General features: G+C 36.8%; 1 protein-coding gene across 5 annotated transcripts in view; it reads right to left on the bottom strand.

Moving 5' to 3' along the window:
• Positions 1 to 24,896, bottom strand: part of ANK3 (ankyrin 3) — a 1,320,989-nt gene that overhangs the window by 498,319 nt on the left and 797,774 nt on the right. For all 5 annotated transcript variants that reach the window (XM_053692249.1, XM_053692250.1, XM_053692246.1 and 2 more), the window contains exons 4-5: positions 11,203 to 11,301; positions 6,812 to 6,910 (exon numbers count right to left, since the gene is read on the bottom strand). In XM_053692249.1, the coding sequence (XP_053548224.1) occupies positions 6,812 to 6,910; positions 11,203 to 11,301 (198 nt within the window). The remainder of the gene's footprint in view (positions 1 to 6,811; positions 6,911 to 11,202; positions 11,302 to 24,896) is intronic.

The following is a 24,896-nucleotide window of genomic DNA, read 5'->3' on the forward strand; positions in this document are numbered from 1 at the left end:
AAAGTCACAGGGTTTACAACGTCTACAACGGCAGTAGACGTTGTAAACCCTGTGACTTTGTTCAGGTGACTAAAGATTTTACGTCTTACACTACTGGTCAAACTTTTGACATTAAGTCTTGCCTCAACTGTACAGCCAGCAATGTTATATATCTTATTTCTTGCACCCAATGCCATCTGCAATATGTAGGACTCACCTCTAGAGATATGAACTCAAGACTCAGAGAACACCTATCATCCTTTAATATAGGTAAAGCAACCACGCCATTGGTACTCCATTTCAATGGCAAACATGACAATGATCTTAGTTCATTCAGGTGGTGTATCATCGAAAAAGTAGTCCTGCCTAGCAGAGGTGGCAATATTAGTCAACTACTTGCCAAAAGAGAGGCATTCTGGATGTTCAAATTAGACACCAGAATACCTAAAGGACTTAACTCCAGGTATGATTTAATAAATTACTGGGAATAACCACCAGTCTTTTGTTATCTCTCCTGAATCTAACCTCTTGACCTGTATATATTTTTCCCATAACACAGGGCGCCTTATCACCTACATATATATCCACTCAACAGTGAGACGTAGTCCCACAGATAGTTTATTTGGTAACCAGTCCCTTGGAATCTCTTTATCTATCTATTATGTACTTGTAGATCATTTTCTATACGCAATATAAACGTGTTCCCTATTTTTATTATTTTTATTGTTATTACAATTTTTCCCATCTCATTCAGTCTTACAACTTATAACCTAATAATTACTGTTTACATAGGACTTATTGTGTACACACACTCTACTGTGGTCATTATTATATGTAAAATAACTGCATTTTTTCTTTCAAGACAATTTATTAATTATGTTTCAAGTAATTTTATCACATAGCTTTGGATACGCATATTGTGTCATTTATTATATTCAAATTACTAGCATCGGCACCTGAGGATACAATTGTGCTCCCTTTGTCTAACTGCTAACCTTGATGGATCAATGTCCAGCTCTATTTGACTCTCTCAAATTTAATACCATTTGTTTACACTTGCGTTTTTTTGGTTTTTTGGTTATTATGTTTCTCTTTTGTAATTTAATGTGTATTTCTCTGTTTAGGCATTTGCTTCTTTATATGTAACACATATGACACTTCCGAAAGCGGGCGGGTTGTTTTTCTTTTAAATTTTCTTTTTAACCAATAAGAATCAACCTAAGGTGTTAAATGCACCTGTCAGGCCCAGCACCTGTATGCTATGACTAAGGCTCTATAGCCGAAACGCGTAAGCCCAGTGCTGCGCCTGCTCTTGTGTCTTCATGTCTCTCCATGTATCGTTTTTAATGATGAATAATAAATTTTGCTAATTTTATCGGAGCATCCAGTACTACTCCTTTTTTGCTATACACATATAAACACATAAATATATATGTATATATTTTAACCTCTTAAGGACATATGACGGAATTTTTCCGTCATAAAACAATTGAACAAACAGAAAGCTGTGTCCTTAAAGGGTTAAATGTGCTGCCCACCTCTGGGCAACTTACTCCCTGTGCTGTGATAGGTTCTTTGCTGTGTCTGTTTTGTAGGCGCTGGTTATAAAAACGCTAATTGTAGTAAACTGGAAACTTTTTTTATTTGCATGCTCTATTTGAATCATCAAAGTTTAATTTTGACTTAAAGGGGCATGAAACTCAAATTTTTCTTTCATAATTCAGATAGAGAATACAATTTTAAACAACTTTCCAGTTTACTTCTATTATTTAATTTGCTTCCTTCTCTTGTTATCCTTTGCTAAGAGAGGTTTTTCTAGGCAAGCTCATGGGCAGCAGAGAACCTAGGTTCTATCTGTTGATTGGTGGCTGCATATATATATTGATTGTGATTGGTTCACCCATGTTTTCAGTTAGAAATCATTAGTGCATTGCTGCTTCTTCAACAAATGATACTAAGAGAATGAAACAGATTAGAAAATAGAAGTAAACTAGAAAGTTGTTTAAAATCGTATTCTCTATCTGAATCATGAAAGAAAATTTTTGAGTTTCATGTCCCTTTAAGTGATTTTTTTTATTCTGCAACACCTACACTGATTCAATAAAAATCATCTATATAGAACATTTTTTTTTCACTTTCTACAATGATTTATTTTTAGTGAGGATTTTTCTGCAGGCCATGTTGAAATTAAATTTTAAATTAGGCAGTTGCGCCAAAGCACCAGCTCAATTGCAATGTATTGATTTACTGGACAATAAAGCAATTTTTGAAGTTGTATAATATATTGCAGCAGTTGAAAATTGCATTCAAATAAGCTGCAGAGAAAAAAAAAATTAAGTATTTAAAAATGTCTCTTGAATACATTTATTTCCTTTGCTCTTGGTCTAATATCACATAATTACAAGGTAAAAATGTAGTAATAAAAAGGGTTCATTATTCACAAAACGTCTTACATTCAGAAGTCACAGCTTAGCAGCCTGAGAAAAGCTAGGGGACGGGGGCTAAAAACAATCCTTGAGAGACAGTCATCAATGAATGCGCTGCCGCTTTGCAGTGCTGTTCTTTATTTGACTGTTCTCTTCAAAGAGTTCTTTACTCTGGCTGCACTGTGTTAAGGAAAACTTATACAGTGCAGCCAGAGCTAAGCACTGTTTGAAGAGAACAGCCTGATGTGGAGCAACGCTGCAAAGTGAAAGTGCTCTCAGTTCCTGCCTGTGTTTTTTTTCTGCAGACATGCTGCATTTTCTACGATGACATCATACTGCGATGACATTTTACATTTTGCATCTTTGTGAAAATCATACTATACTTCAAGGAACATTAAACCCATATTTTTTCTTTCATGAATTTAATAAAAAAAAATTATTATTATCGGTTATTTGTTTTTTTACCAATTTACTTCATTCTTCTGTTATTCTTTGTTGAACAGATATCTAGATAGGTAGCGTGCACATGTCTGGAGCAGCACATGATAGGAAATAGTGCTGCCATCTAGTGCTCTTGTTAATGTATAACATTATTGAAAAACTGCTGCCATATAGTGCTGCAGACACGTGCAATTGTGGGAGGAGTTTGGCTAATGATAAAGAATTGCAGTAAAAGGTTAACTGTAACACTGTAAATGTCATCACATAAAGCAGTCAAGGTCACTTCACAAGATCGCGCTTTTGTGAGCTTTGGAAAGTACACATAGCATAAAGTGGCAGAACTTGTCCAGAAACAGCTGCACTGAAAAACCCATAGCTAAAATCAATGAAATTGTTAAAGGATTATAAAACTGTGTGAAGATCAAACTGTTAAACACATAGGGCTCGATTTGTCAATCAATGGCGGACAGGGGCGTACATATTCACCCCTGTCTGGCCTAGCTCTCCTCTGGCGGGCAGCAATCCGCTGCCGGAATTTAATATTGCACACAAGCGCTATTTTGCTCCCACGTGCAATCCCGTTCCCTTGCCTGTGCATGGCCAATCGTGTACAGGCAGGAACTATCAATCTCCCTGGTCGGACGAGACTGCGCAGATTGAAATTCTCTACCTAAGAGGTGGAGAAGAGGGTAGGGAAGCAGCGGTCTAATGACCTCTGCTTGATAAATCGTGACTGCAGGTTTGAAATAGACATAACTTTTAAATTTGTCAGACTATGAGGCCGATTTAACAAGGTCTTAAGACCGCTGCTCCTTAACTCGTCTGCCTGCTCTGAGGCTGCGGACAGCAATCAACCAAATCAGATATGATTGGGTTGATTGACACCTTATGCTAGCGGCCGATTGGCCGCAAATCTGCTGGGGGGGGCATTGCACAAGCAGTTCACCAGAACTGCTTGTGCAATGCTGAATGCAGACAGCATATGCTGTCGGCATTCAGCGATGTCAGGAGGACATGATAGCTGCAGCGTATCATGTCCGACAGATAATAAATCAGCCCCTAAGTGCTATTGCATTGTATTTTCATCATGCATTTGATGATTATGCAAATCTACTGTATGCATGCACATACACACACACATACACACATGCACGCACACACACAAGGATGCACACACACTTTATAAAAACACACCAGTAAATACAGCAGATTTGCAAAATCAACAAATGCATGATAAAAAGACAATGCAATAGCACTTTCTCTGAACTTCAAATGAATACTAGATTTTTTTCTAATAAATTTCAAAGTTATGGCTATTTCCACTCCCCTTGTACCATGTGACAGCCATCAGCCAATCACAAATGCAAACACGTATATTCTGTGAATTCTTGCACATGCTCAGTAGGAGCTGGCGACTCAAAAAGTGTAAATATAAAAAGACTGTACACATTTTTTTAATGGAAGTAAATTTGAAAGTTGTATAAAATTGTTGCTCTAGCTGAATAATTAAAATTTAATTTGACCTGAATGTCCCTTTAAACCATTTAGAATTTCAGTGGTCGACATCCATTTTTGGTAGTTCAAGGTGCCATTGTGGGAAAATGGATATTATGGAAGTTATCAATCTCGGCTTTGTTCAGAAAGATTGTGATCACTTTGTTCTAAATAAAATACGACCATTTCTGTTTTCAATTAACGGGGAAAAACATTGGAATCAACCTCTAAATTGTTTTTGTTTTGATTTTTGCTGTATCATTGATTTTTACCTGTATCATTTTGCATCTATTTGTGAATAAACATGGAAATAGGCAAATGGCTTGAAACATAATTTTAGTCAGATACATTTGAAATTATGTAACTTTTTGAATATACCCCAAAAACTGGATTTGAAAAATGACAAATGTTTCATTTTGAATTTGTAACTATATTTAATAAATTCAACTATTGCAAATATTACATTTTACTTTGCAAAATCATATTGGAACTATTTTAATAAAATGGACTACACACAGCTTTTAAAGGGATATGAAACCAGACAGACTGTAATGTTAAAATTCGGTTTAAAGGGATAGTCTAGTAAAAATTATAATTTCATGATTCAGATAGAGATTGCAATTTTAAGCAACTTTCTGATTTACTCCTATTATGATTTTTTCTTCGTTCTCTTGGTATCTTTATTTGAAAAAGTAGAAATGTAAGCTTAGGAGCTCAGCCCATTTTTGGTAGGAACAAATTAGAAAGTTGCTTCAAACTGCATGCTCTGATTCTATCTGAATAATGAAAGAAAAAAATTGGGTTTCATATTCCTTTAACTAACTGAGGTAGAGTGCTGCTTACATGAAAGTCAAAACATCAGATGAAAAGCAATTAAATATCACTATGTACATAAAATATGTTCACCTTTATACTGAAACTTGTAGAAAATATGTGCTCTACATTGACAATGCAACAAACATGGTTAGTGGCTGGTAGGGACCCTGACACCGCTGTATTGGTGGATACAGACAAACCTCAACATGCAGGAGTATAAAAAATGCCAAAAAAACAACTAGTTTAAAAAAAGAAACAGCAAACTTTTTAAATTTCTTGTTTACCATTTAACTTTGTTCTCGGAAACTACTATGTACTGTAAATATGTGTTTTACTGTTTATAGTGCATACGATTTTTCAGCATAATTTTTTTATGGCATAATGTAAATTTGCATAGTGCAGTGGGTTTTAACGGGTATTTGGAAGCATACTATACAAGTTTTTTTATGCAAAATACTGGTCCAATTATTACATTGCATAGTCAATGCACATTTCTAACAGTTTTTTGAGCATTATTCTTTATGTATGTTTCGCGCCATTGCATACAGAAACAGAGTTTACACTTGTAAGCGAGATACATAGCTCACATCCTGATTCCTGAATGGAGAACTTTAGATTAAAGGACAAATAGAGTTTGGGGTATTAATCCAGTACAGTTTATCTATCAAAAACCTGCACCTAAATGTCATTTTTTTTTTATTATTTTTTTTATTTAAAGGGCCATAATACCCAAATGTTTAAACACTTGAAAGTGATGCAGTATAGCTGTAAAAAGCTGACTAGAAAATATCTCCTGAACATCTCTATGTAAAAAAGAAAGATATTTTACCTCAAAAGTTCCTCAGTAGCCACATCCCATTGTAAAGGATTTCTAAGCAGCATTTTAGTGTGTCTGTCCTAGGACAGCTTAGGGGATGAGCCTCGTGAACTCTCATATTATTTCACCAATCAGGTAAAGGAATCTTACTATGAAATCTCATGAGAGTTAAGTCAAATCTCATGAGATCACAGTAAGAGTTCATGACCTCAGCACTGCTGATGCTGATTGGCTACTGTTCATTTCTTCATTTTTTTTTATTTTTACCTGCAGCTGGGAGCAGCCGAGCATAACTTTTTACACAGAACTCACTCTGCTGAGCTGAGGAGATTGTGAGGTAAAATATCTTCCTTTTTTACATAGAGATGCTCAAGTGATATTTTCCTGTCAGCTTTTTACAGTTATACTGCATCAGTTTCAAGTGATTTAGCATATGAGTATTATGTCCCTTTAAGGACCATTAAATCCAATAAAATTGAATAATTGACAAATACACAATACAAATACAATGCAATAGTACTTACTTTGAATTTTGAAATAAGCAGTAGAATATTTTCTGGCAAATTTCACAGTTAATCCAATTTCCCTCCTCCTGTATCATGTGACAGCCATCAGCCAATCACAAAATGCATATACTTATATACTGTGCATTTTTGCACATGCTCAGTAGCAGCTGGAGTCTCAGAATGTGTGCATATAAAGGATGTGAATGTGTGCATATAAGGATGTGCATGCTTTGATAATGAAAGTATATTGGAACATTGCATGTTTTATCTGAATCATGAAACTTTAATTTTGACTTTAGTGGCCCTTTAATAATTTCTAAAGTCTTTCTTACCTGGGATTGTGCATTGACATTGGCTCCACTTGTAACAAGCACTTTCACTACATTCGTTTGTCCAGCTAACGATGCTATGTGCAGAGCTGTGTTTCCTTTCTGAAAAAATAAAGATAAACATAAACAATACAATGAGATTTATTGTGTATCAAAGATCTTCAATTCAGTTTAATTTTCAATTAGGAAAGTTTTAGGTTGCCCAATATTCAATATCTGCTAACAATATTGGGCGAGATTACATATGCGGCGCAGGCTTCAGCGTAACTGCTGAAACCCGCGTCGCCTGCAATTTCCCCTCGCACATCGGGGAATCACATATATGGTGCTGGCAGTTCATAAAGTGTCGTAAATCGGATAAACTAGCGATGTCCAGAAATGTGCGTAAATACAAATTTCTGGAGTCGCCAGTGACTTACGGCACATTAGAAACTGGCGCGCCTAAGAAAAAAAAAAGTTAAATCTCCCGTAAAAGTCTAACACGCCTTCCAAAAATAAACCTGACACATCAAAACCCCTATATCCACCATCACCCCCATATCGGAACTAATAATAAATGTATTAACCCCTAAATCCGCCAATCCCAACATCACAAACTACCTAATAAATGTATTACCACTAATCCGCCATTCACCCACATCACGATCTACCTAATAAATATATTAACCCCTAATCCGCCATTAACCCACAACGCAATAAACCTAATAAAACTATTAACCCCTAATCCGCCAAACCCACACAATGCAATAATCCTAATAAATCTATTAACACCTAATCCACCAAACCCCCACAATGCAAATAACTAATTAAATTACTAAGCCCCCTAACCTAACACCCCCTAAATTAACCCCAATTACCTAAATTAAAAAATACTGTTACAATTAAATTAAAAAAAGCTCACATTATTTCATAATAAAAAAACTAAAATTAAATTAATCTAAGATTACAAAAAAATAAAAAAAAGTCTAACATTACATAAACTAATAAACCAAATTATCAAAAAATAAATAAAAATAAACCTAATCCCTATGAAAATAAAAAATCCCCCGCAAAATAAAAACACACCCTAATCTAATACTTAACTACCAATAGCCCTTAAAAGGGCCTTTTGTAGAGCATTGTCCTAAATTAAACAGCTCTTTTACCTTACAGTAAAAACCCCCACCCACCAAACCCACCAAAATACAAAAAACTAACACTAAACTAATCCTAAACTACCCATTGCCCCTAAAGGGGCATTTGTATGGACATTGCCCTTAAAAAGACATTCAGCTCTTTTACTGCCCTTAAAAGGGCATTCAGCTCTTTTAAGATTGCCTAATAAATCCCTCATAACAAACCCCCCCCCAAAAAAATAAAAAAAATATGTCTAACCCCCAAATAGGTACTCACCATTCCTGAAGTCCGGCGGAAAAGGTCCTGTTCCAGGAGGTGAAGTCTTCTTCCAAATGGCCTACATCTTCTTCCAAGCGGTGACCTCTTCCTTCTTCATCCAGGACCAAGCCAGCGCTGAGCGGAGTAGCAGGACCGGTGACCACAAAGCCATGGAGTGTGGAGGATCCATGGCTCCGCGGTCACCGGTCCTGCTCCGCGCTCATCTCCGCTCTGCGCCGGTTTGGTCCTGGATGAAGAAGGAAGAAATCCCGTTTGGAAGAAGATGTCGGCCGCTTGGAAGAAGACTTCACCGCCTGGAATAGGACCTTCTCCGCCGGACTTCAGGAACGGTGAGTACTTATTTGCGGGGTTAGACTTAGGCTTTTTTTTTATTTTTTTTAGATTAGGGATTTATTGGGCACTCTTAAAAGAGCTGAATGCCCTTTTAAGGGCAGTACAAGAGCTGAATGTCCTTTTAAAGGCAATGCCCATACAAATGCCCCTTTAGGGGCAATGGGTAGTTTAGGATTTTTTTGTGTTAGTTTTTTTTATTTTGGGGGGGTTTACTGTTAGAGGGGGAACTTTTTTAAGGTAAAAGAGCTGTTTAACTTAGGGCAATGCCCTACAAAAGGTCATTTTAAGGGCTATTGGTAGTTAATATTAGATTAGGCTGTGTTTTTTTGGGGGGGGGGGTTTATTTTCATAGGGATTAGGTTTAATTTTTTAATTTTTGATAATTTGGTTTATTATTTTATGTAATGTTAGACTTTTTTATTTTTTGTAATCTTAGATTAATTTTAGGATTTTTTATTTTTAAGTAATGTTAGCTTTTTTATTTTAATAGTAATTTAGTATTTATTCATTTAGGTAATTGGGGTTAATTTAGGGGGTGTTAGGTTTGGGGGCATAGTAATTTATTTAGTTATTTGCATTGTGGGGGTTTGGCGGATTAGGGGTTAAAATATTTATTAGAATTATTTTGTTGTGTGGGTTTGATGAAGTAGGGGTTAATAGTTTTATTAGGTTTATTGTGTTGTGTGTTAATGGTGGATTAGGGGTTAATACATTTATTAGGTTTATTGCGATGTGGGTTAATGGCGGATTAGGGGTGAATACATTTATTATGTTAATTGCGATGTGGGTTAATGGCAGATTAGGGGTTAATATATTTTATTAGTTATTGTGGTGGGGGTTGGCGGTTGACAGGTAGATAGATATGGCGCATGCGTTAGGTGTTGGTTAATATTTTCAGCCAGTTAAGGGAGTTACGGTGCTCACATTTTCAGCGTAAGGCTTGCTGCGTCTGCCTATGTGTGGTGAGGTGAAAATGGAGTAAAATTTCTCCATTTTCGCCACGTAAGTCCTTGCGCTGAATATGTGATACCGATTTGCAAAACGGTTCTATGTTAGCTTATGGGAGTAAAAATCGCTGGCAACAGGTGAAATATACGCAGCGCATTTATATGCGGCGCCTTATATGTGATACCAAAACCGTGTAAAAAAACAGCGTCGCCGGCTTTTGCGGGTGACGTCGCATATGTAATCTTGCCCATTGTGTAATAATGTACATGTGTTATTAAAGGAACAGTCTACTTCAAAATGTTTTTTGTTTAAAAAGATAGATAACACCCTTACTACGCATTTCCCAGCTTTGCACAACCAGCATTGTTATATTAATATACTTTATAACCTTTAAACCTCTGAATTTCTGCCTGTTTATAAGCCACTACAGACCACCTCTTATCGCAGTGCATTTTTATAGCTTTTCACACCCAGACACAGCTAGCTCATAACATTGTGCTCAATCTGGTGGAGTTATTCATAAGTGAGCACTAATTGGCTAAAATGCACAAGTCTGTAAATAGCACTGAGATAAGGGACATTCTGCAGAGGTTTAGATACAAGCTAATCACAGAGATAAAAAGTATATTAATATAAAACTGATGGTTATGCAAAACTGGGGAATGGTTGATAATTGATAAAGAGATTATCTATCTTTTTAAACAATAACAATTTTGGAGTAAACTGTCTCTTTAACTAAATAACAAAGCTCACACACCACAGTTGTTATTGGTTAATCAGAATCCCAGAGAAGGCCCAGAATATGGTGAGGAATAAAGGAAGAGGAATCTGTTGCTGATGACCATGAAGAGGTTGAACCAAAAATTGTCTGGCTCCTTAGCATAGATGATTTCTTTTCAAATAAAGATAGCAAGAGAATGAAGAAAAATTGATAAAAGGAGTAAATTAGAAAGTTGCTTAAAATTGCATGCTCTATATGAATCACGGAAGAAAGAAATTGTGTTCAGTGTCCCTTTAAGGAGACTCAATGTACACTGATTATTACCTAGGGAGATGATAGCATCCTTATTTATTGGATTACTTATTAAAAAACAGACCATAAATAGGCATTAAACAAAAAAATTATGATGCATAAGAATGAGCCATATTAACACATGTTCAAATTATTTTTCTAGGAAAAACAAAACATTAAGATAAAGCTTAACTTACTATTGAAACTAAAAGGAAGGGCTTGTGCACAGTTTAGAGATTAGGTTCAATGTCCTTTTAAAGAGTTGTTTCTCAGTATAGACCTGAATAGCCTGAGGTTGTTTTTTTTTTCTCTAAATAAATGTGAGTGCAATAAGAAAGATGTAACTAAATATTGCCATGCAGTTTATGCACACACACACATGCACCGCACACACTTGTAATAACAGCAAAATATAAGGATTGATCAATACTGTCAAAAAAGTGTTAATTTTTCCATTTACACCTGAACATTCAAATGTTGTTTTTTTTTTTTAACTTTAAAGGGTTGCATTTGATATTCAACATTGTATTCAGTATACAAAATGAGAAATTTGAATGTTTATTGGTTATTGAGTATCATAGCTGGTATAGAGTATTGAGACAGTGAGGAACATTTTCTCTTAGAAAGAATACAAACGAGAGTGAAAGAGAGATAGCAAGGGAAAGAGAGAGACACATTTACAGACATTACATGTGAGATTACCAACCTTTGTTGATGCATCTACATCAGCGCCTCGTTGTATGAGTTCTGAAACTATTTCTATGTGTCCTTCTTTGGAAGCAAGATGGAGGGCATTCAATCCATTCTGTTGAAATAAAAAAAAGTTTTAAAAAAAATATTAAAATACAAATTCTAACATTGGCCACAACTTAATATATAAATGCCCAAATATTGCATATATTTGAATATCCATATATGAGTCACTGTAAAATTAAGTTCAATAAAATGTATTATTTGTATACATCTATGAATCCAAGTAACTCATATTCTTCACTTGGTCAGAACATCTTTCTGTAACATTCTCAAAGCGGAGTAGTAAAACTATAATTCCACAGTTTCTGCTTCACAATTGTAATCTCAGACATTATATTTTACAGCAGTTTGTCCTTATTTGGCGCAAGCACACTGTAACATTTGTAACAATAAGGGCTGGCTTTGGTAGGACCACATGTCCCAGGTAGCAATTGATAGGGAAGGCAGTGGCACATAGAGGGCTTGCTTTATCAAGCCGTTCGCCCGCTACGACTGCAGATTCTCACAAGAGAACCTGCAGTCAGTATTTATCAAGCAACGGTCATCAGATCGCTACTTCCTACCCTCTTCTCCTCCTCTTAGGTGGAGAATTTCAATCTCCCCGGTCTCGTGGGCAGGGGGCAGTGTTGAACGCCAGAGCAAAATAGAGCTTGTGTGCAATGCTGAATTCCGCCAACAAATTGCTGCCAGCCAGAGGTGAGCTGGGGTGGACAGGGGTGTATATTTACTCCCCTGTCTGCCGTTGCTTGATAAATCGAGCCCTTAGCAACAATACGGTCAATCCTCTGGGTATCTGCATGCTCTCATGAGAAATGTTAACCTTTGAAACTGCTGATTATGGGTTCGTTTTAAACTGTAGTGGAGACAACATTTAAATCTTGGACTCGGGCAGCACAATGTCTTGAGCTGCCCCTTGGTATACTTGGTACACTAGCAAAAAGGAAAGGAATTCATTGTTAAAGTATACCAGGCAAGATGTAAGTCAGAAAGACGCCGGGTGGTTCTAGAAGCTAAAAACTGTGAGTGCTAACAAATGGTGCAACAAATATGCATATCTAGGGTGGTAATGATAATTTTGGCTTCCGATTCTACTACTTCTTCATGATGTTAAATATTTTATAAATAAATAAATGTTTTTACTTATAAAAAATTTCAGGGCCAGACTAAATTAGACCAGACAGACTGTAATCTTAAAATTTGGCTTAAACGAACAGTTTACCACCCAAAAATTCTTCCTTTTAAATTGTTCCCAATGATCCATTTTACTTGCTGGAGTGTATTAAATTGTTTACAAGTAGCTCATTTACTCTTATTTTGGGATTTGAAATATCTGATTTAGCCTGTGGAATCCCAGCATACACTGAACGTTTATATACTGGAGTCTATGCTATTGAATAGCCTAAGTAAACACATCCAGTAGAATAAATTACACACCCAGTGGGGTGCAGGAAAGTTGAGTAATAATGGTGCAGGATAGTTGAGTACTAAAATGTTAATTTCTTTCATGTACAGTAATTGGCAAGATTCCATGAGCTAGTGACGTATGGGATATACAATCCTACCAGGAGGGGCAAAGTTTCCCAAACCTCAAAATGCCTATAAATACACCCCTCACCACACCCACAATTCAGTTTTACAAACTTCGCCTCCTATGGAGGTGGTGAAGTAAGTTTGTGCTAAGATTTCTACGTTGATATGCACTTCTCAGCATTTTGAAGCCCGGTTCCTCTCAGAGTACAGTGAATGTCAGAGGGATGTGAAGGGAGTATCACCTATTTAAAATGCAATGGTTTTCCTCACGGGAGATCTATTTCATAGGTTCTCTGTTATCGGTCGTAGAGATTCATCTCCTACCTCCCTTTTCAGATCAACGATATACTCTAATATACCATTACCTCTACTGATAACCGTTTCAGTACTGGTTTGGCTATCTGCTATATGTGGATGGGTGTCTTTTGGTAAGTATGTTTTTATTACTTAAGACACATTAGCTATGGTTTGGCACTTTATGCATTAATCTAAAGTTCTTAATATATGTATTGTACTTATATTTGCCATGAGTCAGGTTTATGTATTTCCTTTTGCTGACTGTCAGTTTCATATTTGAGGAAAAACATATTTAGGAAATATTTTTCTTACCTGGGGTTTAGTATTTTTTTTTCAAATTGACTGCTTTTTTCTTTCAAATTTTGCGGGCAAAATTAGGCCCGAGAGTGCGCAAAATGCCAAAGTTTATTGCGTCATTCTTGGTGCAGGAATTTCTTTGGTGCGAAGGTACGTCTGATGACGCAAATTCGTCATTTCCGGTGTCTTAGTTGACGCTGAGTTCCGTTCACAAGGTTGCGTCGTTAGTGACGCGAGTGTGTCATTTCCGGATGTTGATAGAGCCAAAAAAATTTCAGTTACGTTGTGCGTCATACTTGGCGCCAAATAATTTCATTATTTAAAACCCCATTCCTATATGCCTCTTGCCTTTTTCTATGTCAGAGGGCTATGCTGTTTGCATTTTTTTCCCATTCCTGAAACTGCCATATAAGGAAATTGATAATTTTGCTTTATATGTTGTTTTTTCTCTTACATTTTGCAAGATGTCTCAATCTGATCCTGTCTCTGAAGTATCTGTTGGAACCCTGCTGCCTGATAACAGTTCTACCAAAGCTAAGTGCATTTGTTGTAAACTTGTGGATATTATATCTCCGGCTGTGGTTTGTAATAGTTGTCATGATAAACTTTTACATGCAGATAATGTGTCCATCAGTAATAGTACATTGCTTGTTTCTGTTCCTTCAACATCTAATGTACAAGATATACCTGTGAATTTAAAAGAATTTATTGCTGATTCTATTCAGAAGGCTTTGTCTGCCATCCCGCCTTCTAATAAACGTCAAAGGTCTTTTAAAACTTCTCATAAGGTTGATGAAATTTCAAATGACTGACAACATACTGAATTATCCTCCTCTGATGAGGATCTATCGGATTCAGAAGATCCTTCTTCAGATATTGACACTGACAAATCTACTTATTTATTTAAAATGGTGTATATTCGCTCTTTGTTAAAAGAAGTGTTGATTACATTGGATATTGAGGGGACTAGTCCTCTTGATATTAAAACTAGTAAACGTTTAAATTCTGTTTATAAACCTCCTGTGGTTATTCCAGAGGTTTTTCCAGTTCCTGATGCTATTTCTGATATGATTTATAAGGAATGGAATAGGCCTGGTACTTCTTTTATTCCTTCTTCAAGGTTTAAAAAATTGTATCCTTTGCCAGCAATTACAATGGAGTTTTGGGAAAAGATCCCCAAGGTTGATGGGGCTATCTCAACTCTTGCTAAACGTACTACTATTCCTATGGAAGATAGTACTTCCTTTAAAGATCCTTTAGATAGGAAACTTATCTAAGGAAAGCTTATTTATATTCAGGTCATCTTCTCAGGCCTGCAATTTCTTTGGCTGATGTTGCAGCTGCATCAACTTTTTGGTTGGAAAATTTAGCGCAACAAGAATTGGATTCTGTTTTTTCTAGCATTGTTTGCTTGCTGCAACATGTTAATCATTTTATTTGTGATGCCATTTTTGATATCTTCAAAAATGATGTTAGATCTATGTCTTTAGCTATTTTAGCTAGAAGAGCTTTGTGGCTTAAATCTTGGAATGCAGCTCAGCTGGTAGGGGGCAGATTAAGATTTTTCAAGGATGTTTGGATAAATTCTGTCCAAAATCAATGGATTCTGAGTATTGTTTCTCAGGGGTACCGAATAGGATTCAGAGTAAGACCTCCTGTGAGAAGATTTTTTCTCTTACGCATCCCAGCAAATCCAGTAAAGGCTCAGGCTTTCCTGAAGTGTGTTTCAGACCTGGAGTTTTCAGGGGTAATCATGCCAGTTCCGTTTCAGGAATAGGGTCTGGGGTTTTATTCAAATCTATTCATTGTCCCAAAGAAAGAAAATTCATTCAGACCAGTTCTGGATCTGAAAATTTTGAATTGTTATGTAAGAGTACCAACTTTCAAAATGGTGACTATAAGGACTATTCTGCCTTTTGTTCAGCAAGGACATTATATGTCCACAATAGACTTGCAGGATGCATACCTTCATATTTCGATTCATCCAGATGATTATCAGTTTCTGAGATTCTCTTTTCTAGACAAGCATTACCAATTTGTTGCTCTTCCTTTTGGCCTGGTAACAGCTCCAAGAATTTTTTCAAAGGTTCTTGGTGCCCTACTCTCTGTAACCAGAGAGCCGGGTATTGCGCTGTTTCCTTATTTGGACGATATCTTGGTACTAGCTCAGTCTTTCCGTTCTGCAGAATCTCACACAAATCAACTAGTGTTGTTTCTTCAAAAACATGGTTGGAGGATCAATTTACCAAAGAGTTTCTTGATTCCTCAGACAAGGGTCACCTTTTTAGGCTTCCAGATAGATTCAGTATCCATGACTCTGTCTCTAACAGACAAGAGACATTTAAAATTGGTTGCAGCCTGTCGGAACCTTCAGTCTCAGTCATTCTCTTCAGTAGCTATGTGCATGGAAGTTTTAGGTCTCATGACTGCAGCATCGGACGCGATCCCCTTTGCTCATTTTCACATGAGACCTCTTCAGCTTTGTATGCTGAACCAATGGTGCAGGGATTATACAAGGATATCACAATTAATTTCCTTAAATCCCAATGTTCAAATATCTCTGACTTGGTGGTTAGATCACCATCGTATAGTTCAAGGGGCTTCTTTTGTTCGGCCAACCTGGATTGTGATCACAACAGATGCAAGTCTTTCAGGTTGGGGAGCTGTTTGGGAAACTCTGACAGCACAAGGGGTTTGGAAATCTCAAGAGGCGAGATTACCAATCAATATTTTAGAACTCCGTGCGATTTTCAGGGCTCTTCAGATTTGGCCTCTGTTGAAGAGAGAACCGTACATTTGTTTTCAGACCGACAATATCACAACTGTGGCATATGTCAATCATCAGGGTGGGGCTCGCAGTCCCCAAGCTATGAAAGAGGTATCTCGGATACTTGCTTGGGCGGAATCCAGCTCCTGTCTAATTTCTGCGGTTAATATCCCAGGTATAGACAATTGGGAGGTGGATTATCTCAGCCGTCAGACTTTACATCCGGGGGAGTGGTCCCTCCATCCAGATGTGTTTTCTCAAATTGTTCAGATGTGGGGTCTTCCAGAAATAGATCTGATGGCTTCTCATCTAAACAAGAAACTTCCCAGGTACCTGTCCAGGGATCCTCAGGTGGAAGCAGTGGATGCGTTGACACTTCCTTGGTGTTATCAATCTGCTTATATTTTCCCGCCTCTAGTTCTTCTTCCAAGAGTTATCTCCAAAATCATGATGGAACAATCATTTGTGTTGGTGGTGGCTCCAGCATGGCCTCACAGGTTTTGGTATGCGGATCTTGTTTGGATGTCCAGTTGCCAACCTTGGCCACTTCCGTTAAGGCCGGACCTTCTGTCTCAAGGTCCGTTTTTCCATCAGGATCTCAAATCATTAAATTTGAAGGTATGGAAATTGAACGCTTAGTGCTTAGTCATAGAGGTTTCTCTGACTCAGTGATTAATACTATGTTACAAGCTCGTAAATCTGCTTCTAGAAAGATTTATTATCTAGTTTGGAAGATTTATATTTCATGGTGTTCTTCTCATAAATTCTCTTGGCATTCCTTCAAAATTCCTAGAATTTTACAGTTCCTTCAGGATGGTTTAGATAAGGGTTTGTCTGCAAGTTCCTTGAAGGGACAAATCTCTGCTCTTTCTGTTTTATTTCACAGAAAGATTGCTAAACGTCCTGATATTCACTGTTTTGTACAAGCTTTGATTCGTATCAAGCCTGTCATTAAATCCATCTCTCTTCCTTGGAGTCTTAATTTGGTTTTGAAGGCTTTACAGGCTCCTCCTTTTGAGCCTATGAATTCTTTGGACATTAAACTACTTTTTTGGAAAGTGTTGTTCCTTTTGGCCATCTCTTCTGCTAGAAGAGTTTCTGAATTATCTTCTCATTCTTGTGAATCTCCTTTTCTGATTTTTCATCAGGATAAGGCGGTTTTGCAGAGTTCATTTAAATTTTTACCTAAAGTTGTGGATTCTAACAACATTAATAGAGAAATTGTTGTCCCTTCCTTGTGTCCTATTCCTAAGAATTCTTTGGAGAGATCCTTACATTCTTTGGATGTGGTGAGAGCTCTGAAATATTATATTGAAGCTACTAAAGATTTCAGGAAGACTTCTAGTCAATTTGTTGTATTTTCTGGTTCTAGGAAAGGTCAGAACGCTTCTGCTGTTTCCTTGGCTTTGTGGTTAAAGCTTTTGATTCATCAAGCTTATTTGGAGTCGGGTCAAGACCCGCCTCAGAGAATTACAGCTCATTCTACTAGATCAGTCTCCACTTCATGGGCTTTTAAGAATGAAGCTTCAGTTGATCAGATTTGCAAAGCAGCAACTTGGTCTTCTTTGCATACATTTACTAAATTCTACCGTTTTGATGTATTTGCTTCTTCGGAAGCAGTTTTTGGTAGAAAAGTTCTTCAGGCAGCTGTTTCAGTTTGATTCTTCTGCTTCTAATTTAAGTTTTTCTTTTCATTTATGATAATAAACTTATATTTTGGGTTGTGGATTAATTTTTTTCAGCGAAAAATGGTTGTTTTTATTTTATCCCTCCCTCTCTAGTGACTCTTGCATGGAGTTCCACATCTTGGGTATTGCTATCCCATACGTCACTAGCTCATGGACTCTTGCCAATTACATGAAAGAAAACATAATTTATGTAAGAACTTACCTGATAAATTCATTTCTTTCATATTGGCAAGAGTCCATGAGGCCCACCCTTTTTATGGTGGTTATGTTTTTTTGTATAAAGCACAATTATTTTCAAATTCCTTTGTTGATGCTTTTTACTCCTTTCTTTATCACCCCACTACTTGGCTATTCCTTAAACTGAATTGTGGATGTGGTGAGGGGTGTATTTATAGGCATTTTGAGGTTTGGGAAACTTTGCCCCTCCTGGTAGGATTGTATATCCCATACGTCACTAGCTCATGGACTCTTGCCAATATGAAAGAAATGAATTTATCAGGTAAGTTCTTACGTAAATTATGTTTTTCATTTGTTCTCTTGAAGTTTTGAGCTTTGGTTCACAAACAGATATAAGAAAAGTAAGCATGTATGTGTAGACAAAGTGATAACATAACAAGATCTGATATTACCTGCAAACTCAACCCATTTCAATAGGCTGTGGTTTAAAAGCACAAAACCAGCTAATTCATATCTACAAATAAACCTGAAAATGCAATTTCTCATACATTCTATACTCTGCAGCTGGTATAACAAGTGATTGAAAATACATTAAGGGAAAGTCAATCCCAGTGCAATATATCACTGCATGACATGACAGTTTTGCAGCATTTACACTTGGTGCTTTGTATTTTATATTAATTTACACTTCAGATTGACTTTTATTACAATTAAACTTTGCACTTACTTTGTATTTTATTTTCTATACAGCAGTGTATTTAGGATTGTGATACAAATTCTGATAATGCTTTTACAGTTTATGTGTAACTTTAATAAATTAGGATCATACTTTGTATATTTATGTGTACCTTTTACAGTGCACTTAGTTTTTCAGTTTTATTTTAAAAGAAGAAATACTGACAGCTTCAGTTTCCCAGAGAGATTCAATGGACCAGATAAGCAAAGATTCTCTAGTTTAGAGAGAAATTATAGTGCAGAATTCACAGGGGTTGAACTCACTGAATTCTATAAGAAAATAGGGGGAACCTGGAAGTCCCAGAGAGATGAGAGACGCCTTCCATAGAAAGTAATGAAGCTGTTTGGGATACAGAATTTCACAAGGGAAAGAGAAGGTAACTGGAGAACATCTGGAGCTGATATAAAGACTCAGTTTGCTTCAATTACAAATTAAACTGATATGTTTTTACTACAATTTATCTTGTTGTTGCCTATATTTTTGTATATATTACTTTTCTGTTAAATAAGTGTATTGTCAATTTTGAGCAAACGTCATCTGCATACAGCTAGCGAGAAAAATCAGACTAGTGAGAGAGTTTCAGACATACCCTGGAAACTCCCCCTTTTAGCCCAGGGAACACCCCTGTCCCTCCAACTTTCTGAAGCTGTGTTTCTTTTTTCAATAAAGAAACTACAAAGTGCAATGTAAGTTGTAAAAGATACAACTTATCTTTCACTTTGTAATATCACTGGATCTAAATCTAAATGTATTAAAATAGATAGTGCAAATAACCCAATCCGAAGTGTAAAGTAATATAAAATACAATGAACAAAGTGTAATGAAACTCTCATATCATGCAGTACTATATTGCATTTGGTTTGTTTCTCCTTCAGATACAGAAATGAGAGAGATCTCGCAGTGCTTGAGAGTTCTGCCCTTTTTCTTTGATCATTCACGGCTAGATTACAAGTGTTGCGGTACAGCTTTTAACTCTGAAAAAATGTCAATTCCAGCGTAATGAACAGCCAATAGGAGGAGAGCTACTGAAATCCTATTGGCTGTTCAATCAGGTTTATTTAGTAGCCGCGGAATAGGGGTTAATAACTTTATTATAGTGTTGGCGATGTCGGGGAGCCGCGGAATAGGGGTTAATAACTTTATTTAGGTGTCAGCGATGTGGGGAGCAGCGGTGTCGGCAATGTCAGGGGCGGCAGATTAGGGGTGTTTAGACTTGGGGTTTATGTTAGGCTGTTAGGTTTAAACGTAACTTTCATCAATGGGGTTGCGTTACAAAGATTTTTCATTCTGCACTTCAGGTGTTTTTTCTAACACTCTCTCCCCATTGATGTCTATGGGGGGGAAAGCGTGTACGAGCACGTCAAAGCAGTCCTTGGCTTATGTGCGGTATGGAGCTTAACGCCACCATATCGCACGCACAAGGAGGCTTTTCAGTAACTTGTAATGGCAGCGCTATGGAGAGTGAAATAACGCAACTTTTTTGGCGTTAGTTTCGCACCCTGTTTAGCTCAAAACTCGTAATCTAGGTGTCAGTGAGTTCAGCCCCTGTGAAGTCTGCACTACAATTTATCTTTAAAGGGATACTGAACCCAAATTTTTTCTTTCGTGATTCAGATAGAGCATGCAATTTTAAACAACTTTCTAATTTACCCCTATTATCAATTTTTCTTCGTTCTCTTGCTTTCTTTATTTGAAAAATAAGGCATCTAAGCTATTTTTTTGGTTCAGACCCATGGAAAGCACTCGTTTATTGGTAGGTGAATTTACCCACCAATCAGCAAGAACAACACAGTGTGTTCACCAGAAATGGGCCGGCATCTAAACTTACATTCTTGCATTTGAAATAAAGATACCAAGAGAATGAAAATAATTTGATAATAGGAGTAAATTAGAAAGTTGCTTAAAATTGCATGCCCTATCTGAATCATGATAGAAAAAAATTGGGTTCAGTGTTGCTTTAAGCGGGGGAATATTTTATCATCAGGCCCACAGTGAGCACACTGACATTAGACAGATAGGGTGAACAGTCCCATTTTGATTTGCAGAGCTGCTGATGATTGGTTGTTGTTGTTTGACTTGCATTTTCATTTTCATTGGCTTACAAATATATTGAGCTTCTTCCCAATAGTGCATTGCTGCTTCTTCAATAAAAGATATCAAGAGAATGAAGCCAAACTGATAACAGAAGTAAATTGGAAATTTGTTTAAAAGTGTATAATCTATCAGAATCAAGAAAGAAAAATTTTGTGTTTTAAGTCCCTTTAACCCAATCCGATGTATATATACGTTGTGCGGTACTTTGGCTATCGTACCGCAAGACGTAGCTATACATCGTCGCTTCAGGATGCTCCAGCACTCTCGGCTGTTAAGTTACAGCCGAGATCTGGAGCTTCTGAAGCTTCAGGCATCTGCTTCATATGGAGCCGGAGCGCGATCAGTGCTCCCCCTTCATATGAGGGAAGATCCCTGATCGTTACAGACGGTGACACTGTGTGTGTCACCGTCTGTAACAATTGTTGTTGGTGCTTGCGGGAAGTGTGGGAGGGAGGCGGGTGTCAGGTGGGCGGCCCAGCAGGGGAAGAGGGAGGAAGTAGGAGGGGCCCTACGCTATGGAAAAAATAAATAAAGGGACAGGGAGGGATGGGGAAGCTACGCTACAGAAAAAGGGATATGGGGTGTGGGAACCCCCTTAACTAAAGATTGCAGGTGGGGGACACACACTATGCTACAGAAATATAAATAAATAAATAAAATACATTTTAAAAATCTTTTTTTTTCCAAAAAATAGAGCAGTAAATTGGAAATGCTGTCATATCTAATAGAGTGGCACTTGACCCTAATAAGCTGCAATCACTCACAGCATATCTCAGACTAATTAACTGTTATATGGAATTTTTAACAAAATGGCTTGTATGCCACAGGGTCAGAGGTTCAAATCCCACTTAAGACCCAAACAGATTTAGAATTTCAATACCTAAGTTTAGACGACACAAATAACATTTGCAGGGCTGCTTTACTTGCAGGGTCAGCCCATTTTTATGGACATGTCCTTGAGAAGAACATGTGAAGGTTGTAATGAAAAAAAAAAAACAATCATTTTAAATACAAAAATACACATGAAGGAAAAATGTATCATACATTTAATACTCTGCAGTAGGTATAAAAAGTAATTTTTAACACATTAAAGGGAAACACATTTTATAGCATAGTGTCCCTTTAAAGGGATAGAAAGGTCAAAAATGTGCATTTTAATTTAAAATAGAAGCATTTTTTGCATTATACTTCCATTATCAAAATTGCTTTTAATAAAAGTGATAACTGTTTTTCTTCGGCATACGCACATATACTGTGAGGGCTCGAGCACCAGTATTTAAACACTGCACCTCCTCAGAGAGTCAGCAGTATCTTGTATGACATAAATTAGGTCTTCAGAAGCAATACACACCACAACCCCCTCTATGAGAATGCGAGGTGTTTGAATACTGGTGCACGGGCATCACAGGATATGTGCATATGCGGCTGAAAAAACAGTAATAACTTTTGCTAGATACATTTATGCTAATGAGCGTATCCTGCAAAAATGTTTATTTTTCAAATTGAAATGCACCCAAGCACATTTTATTTTTGACCTTTCTATCCCTTTAAGAGCCTCTGAATAATAAGGTGCAGTCATTTTTTCCTGCTGCATTTCCATACAGTGTTTTGGAAAAAAGCAGACTTTATGTTGTAAATTATCTTTAAAGGGACATTATACACTTGTTTTTTCTTTGCATAAATATTTAGTAGATGATCTATTTATATAGCCCATAAAGTTTTTTTTTTTTTTTTTAAATGTATAGTTTTGTTTATTTTTAAATAACATTGCTCTGATCTGACCAAGTCCCAAAAGTTTTAGGAGAATACTGACGTATACCTACTCCAGCTTGCTTGTGTGTGTGTAAAGGGTCTTTTCATATCCAAAGGAAAGGGGAGGGTCTGCTATTTCCCACTTACAGTGGGTGTTCCAGTAACCTTTTAAACAGAGCTAAACTGTAAGCTTCTAAGTAAGTTTTTAAACGGTTTTATACTGGATTTTTTTATATCAGTATCTGTGCATATTATTCTTAATAGTAGTGTCTATTACATGCAGTTATATGAAAATTGGTGTATACTGTCCCTTTAAGCTTGTACTGAAACCAGGAACTTCCCTGCTTGTTCATTTTTTGTTTATGATAGAAAACACAGTAGAAAACCCCAAACGCTGTCTGCATCTGATGAACAGTACTTAAAGGTTACTATCTTAAGGGACAAAGGGAAATTCAGCTTGCTAAGCATCTGGCAGAGTCCCGAAGCACAAAATTACACAGGCATAAGAACAAAATCTTAAAAGAATGGTCTTTAGGGCATGTCACAATACGTTTTGCAGATAGCCAGCACTGTTTCTGTGAATCATCAGTTCTTGCTGGGTTTTAGCTTTGTGCAGTGATTACACAATTTGCCACAGGTGTTGTTTGGATAAGATTTTAAGCATTTTTCTGTTGCTCAGCTCCCATGTGTTGAAAAACTTTTGTGTATGACCTCTTGCTGCCTTCGTATTACAAACTCTGTATACCCATGAATGAGGCTACTTTTCTGACATTACTCTACTAACTACTTCACACTTCATTGCCAGAGTTCTTGTGTATGACCTTGCAGTTGTTCCAGACTTTGTTTTAGAGGAAGCTGTTACACTTTAATCTCCAACTGCTTGAATACTTGTGTATTGTCCTGCTTGTTCCAGCAGTTTCCCACAACCTTGCACTATTTCTTGTTCCAGTTTCCTTGTTTTCCATAAACTGAACTTAGCTTGTCTAACCAGAATGTGGCAGCCTTGCAGTGCCACTTGATTTAGCAATCCTGATTGTCATATACTGGCTTGAGTTTATGTAAGAAGATTGCTCTAGCCATGCAGTCAGTACCTCTTGTTCAAGTTACCTTGTTTGCCATATAATGGACTCAGCTTGTGTAATAACATTGTGTTTAGCAGTACCTCTTCTTCAAGCGACCCAGTTTACCATATACTTTCCTGAGCTTGTGTATTTAGATTGTTCTAAACATTGGGAGACTTGGGAGAGGAGAATATTGCAATTTTTACTTTTTGAGATGATTTCTGCCTTTCAAATGTTACTATAGAACAAACATAACAATTTGAACGTTAAATATAACATTGAAAGATTAAGGGGCCAAATTTTCAAGCTCCAAAGACCGCTGCTCCATAACTTGTCAGCTACGGTCCTCAATTCGATCTGATTGACACCCCCTGCTAACGGCTGATTAGCCGTGAATCTGCAGGGGGCAGCATTGCACAAGCAGTTCACCAGAACTGCCTGTGGATGATAAATGCCGACAGCATATGCTGTCGGCATTTATCTATGTGCGGCGGACATGATACGCTACATCGTATCATGTCCGCTCGCACTTTGATAAATTGACCCCAAAATGTTAAAGGGATATTAAACCCAAAAAAAAAATATATTTTGTGATTCAGACAGAGTATACCATTTTAAAAAAAAACTTTCCAATTTACTTCTATTATCAAATTTGCTTTGTTCCCATGGTATTATGTGTTGAAAAGCAGTAGGTATCCGGAGTACTGCATGGCAGGAAATATTGCTGCCATCTAGTGCTCTAGCAAATGGATAACATTTGTTGCAAATCAGCTGCCAAATAGTGCTCCAGAAATGGGCCAGGTCATAAGCTTATATCACAGCTTTTCAACAAAAGATACCATGAGAACAAAGAAAATTTGATAATAGAATTAAATTAGAAAGTTATTTAAAATCACATACTCTGTCTGAATCATGAAAGAAAACATTTGGGTTTCATTTCTCTTTAACATTTAAACAACACGTTTGTATACTGATTCCCACCAGCTACACTGAATATTACATTCAATAGAAGAATGCAACAGTTATTAAATGTTCTGAAACTGATACTGATTATTTTAAAGTTTACAATTCAAACAAAACCACATCAGCCCCCTCTTTGGTAATGTGAACTGAACTGTGACACGATAAATATGCAGATTTGAACCATTAATGATTTACAGTTATTTAAAATTTGGAGTGTTGTCTGTTCTTTAAGAGACATAGGGGTAGATTTATCATAGAGCTAGCGGACATGATACAATGTATCAT

Source organism: Bombina bombina, chromosome 9 (genome assembly GCF_027579735.1).
Source record: "Bombina bombina isolate aBomBom1 chromosome 9, aBomBom1.pri, whole genome shotgun sequence".
Classification (NCBI taxonomy): domain Eukaryota; kingdom Metazoa; phylum Chordata; class Amphibia; order Anura; family Bombinatoridae; genus Bombina; species Bombina bombina.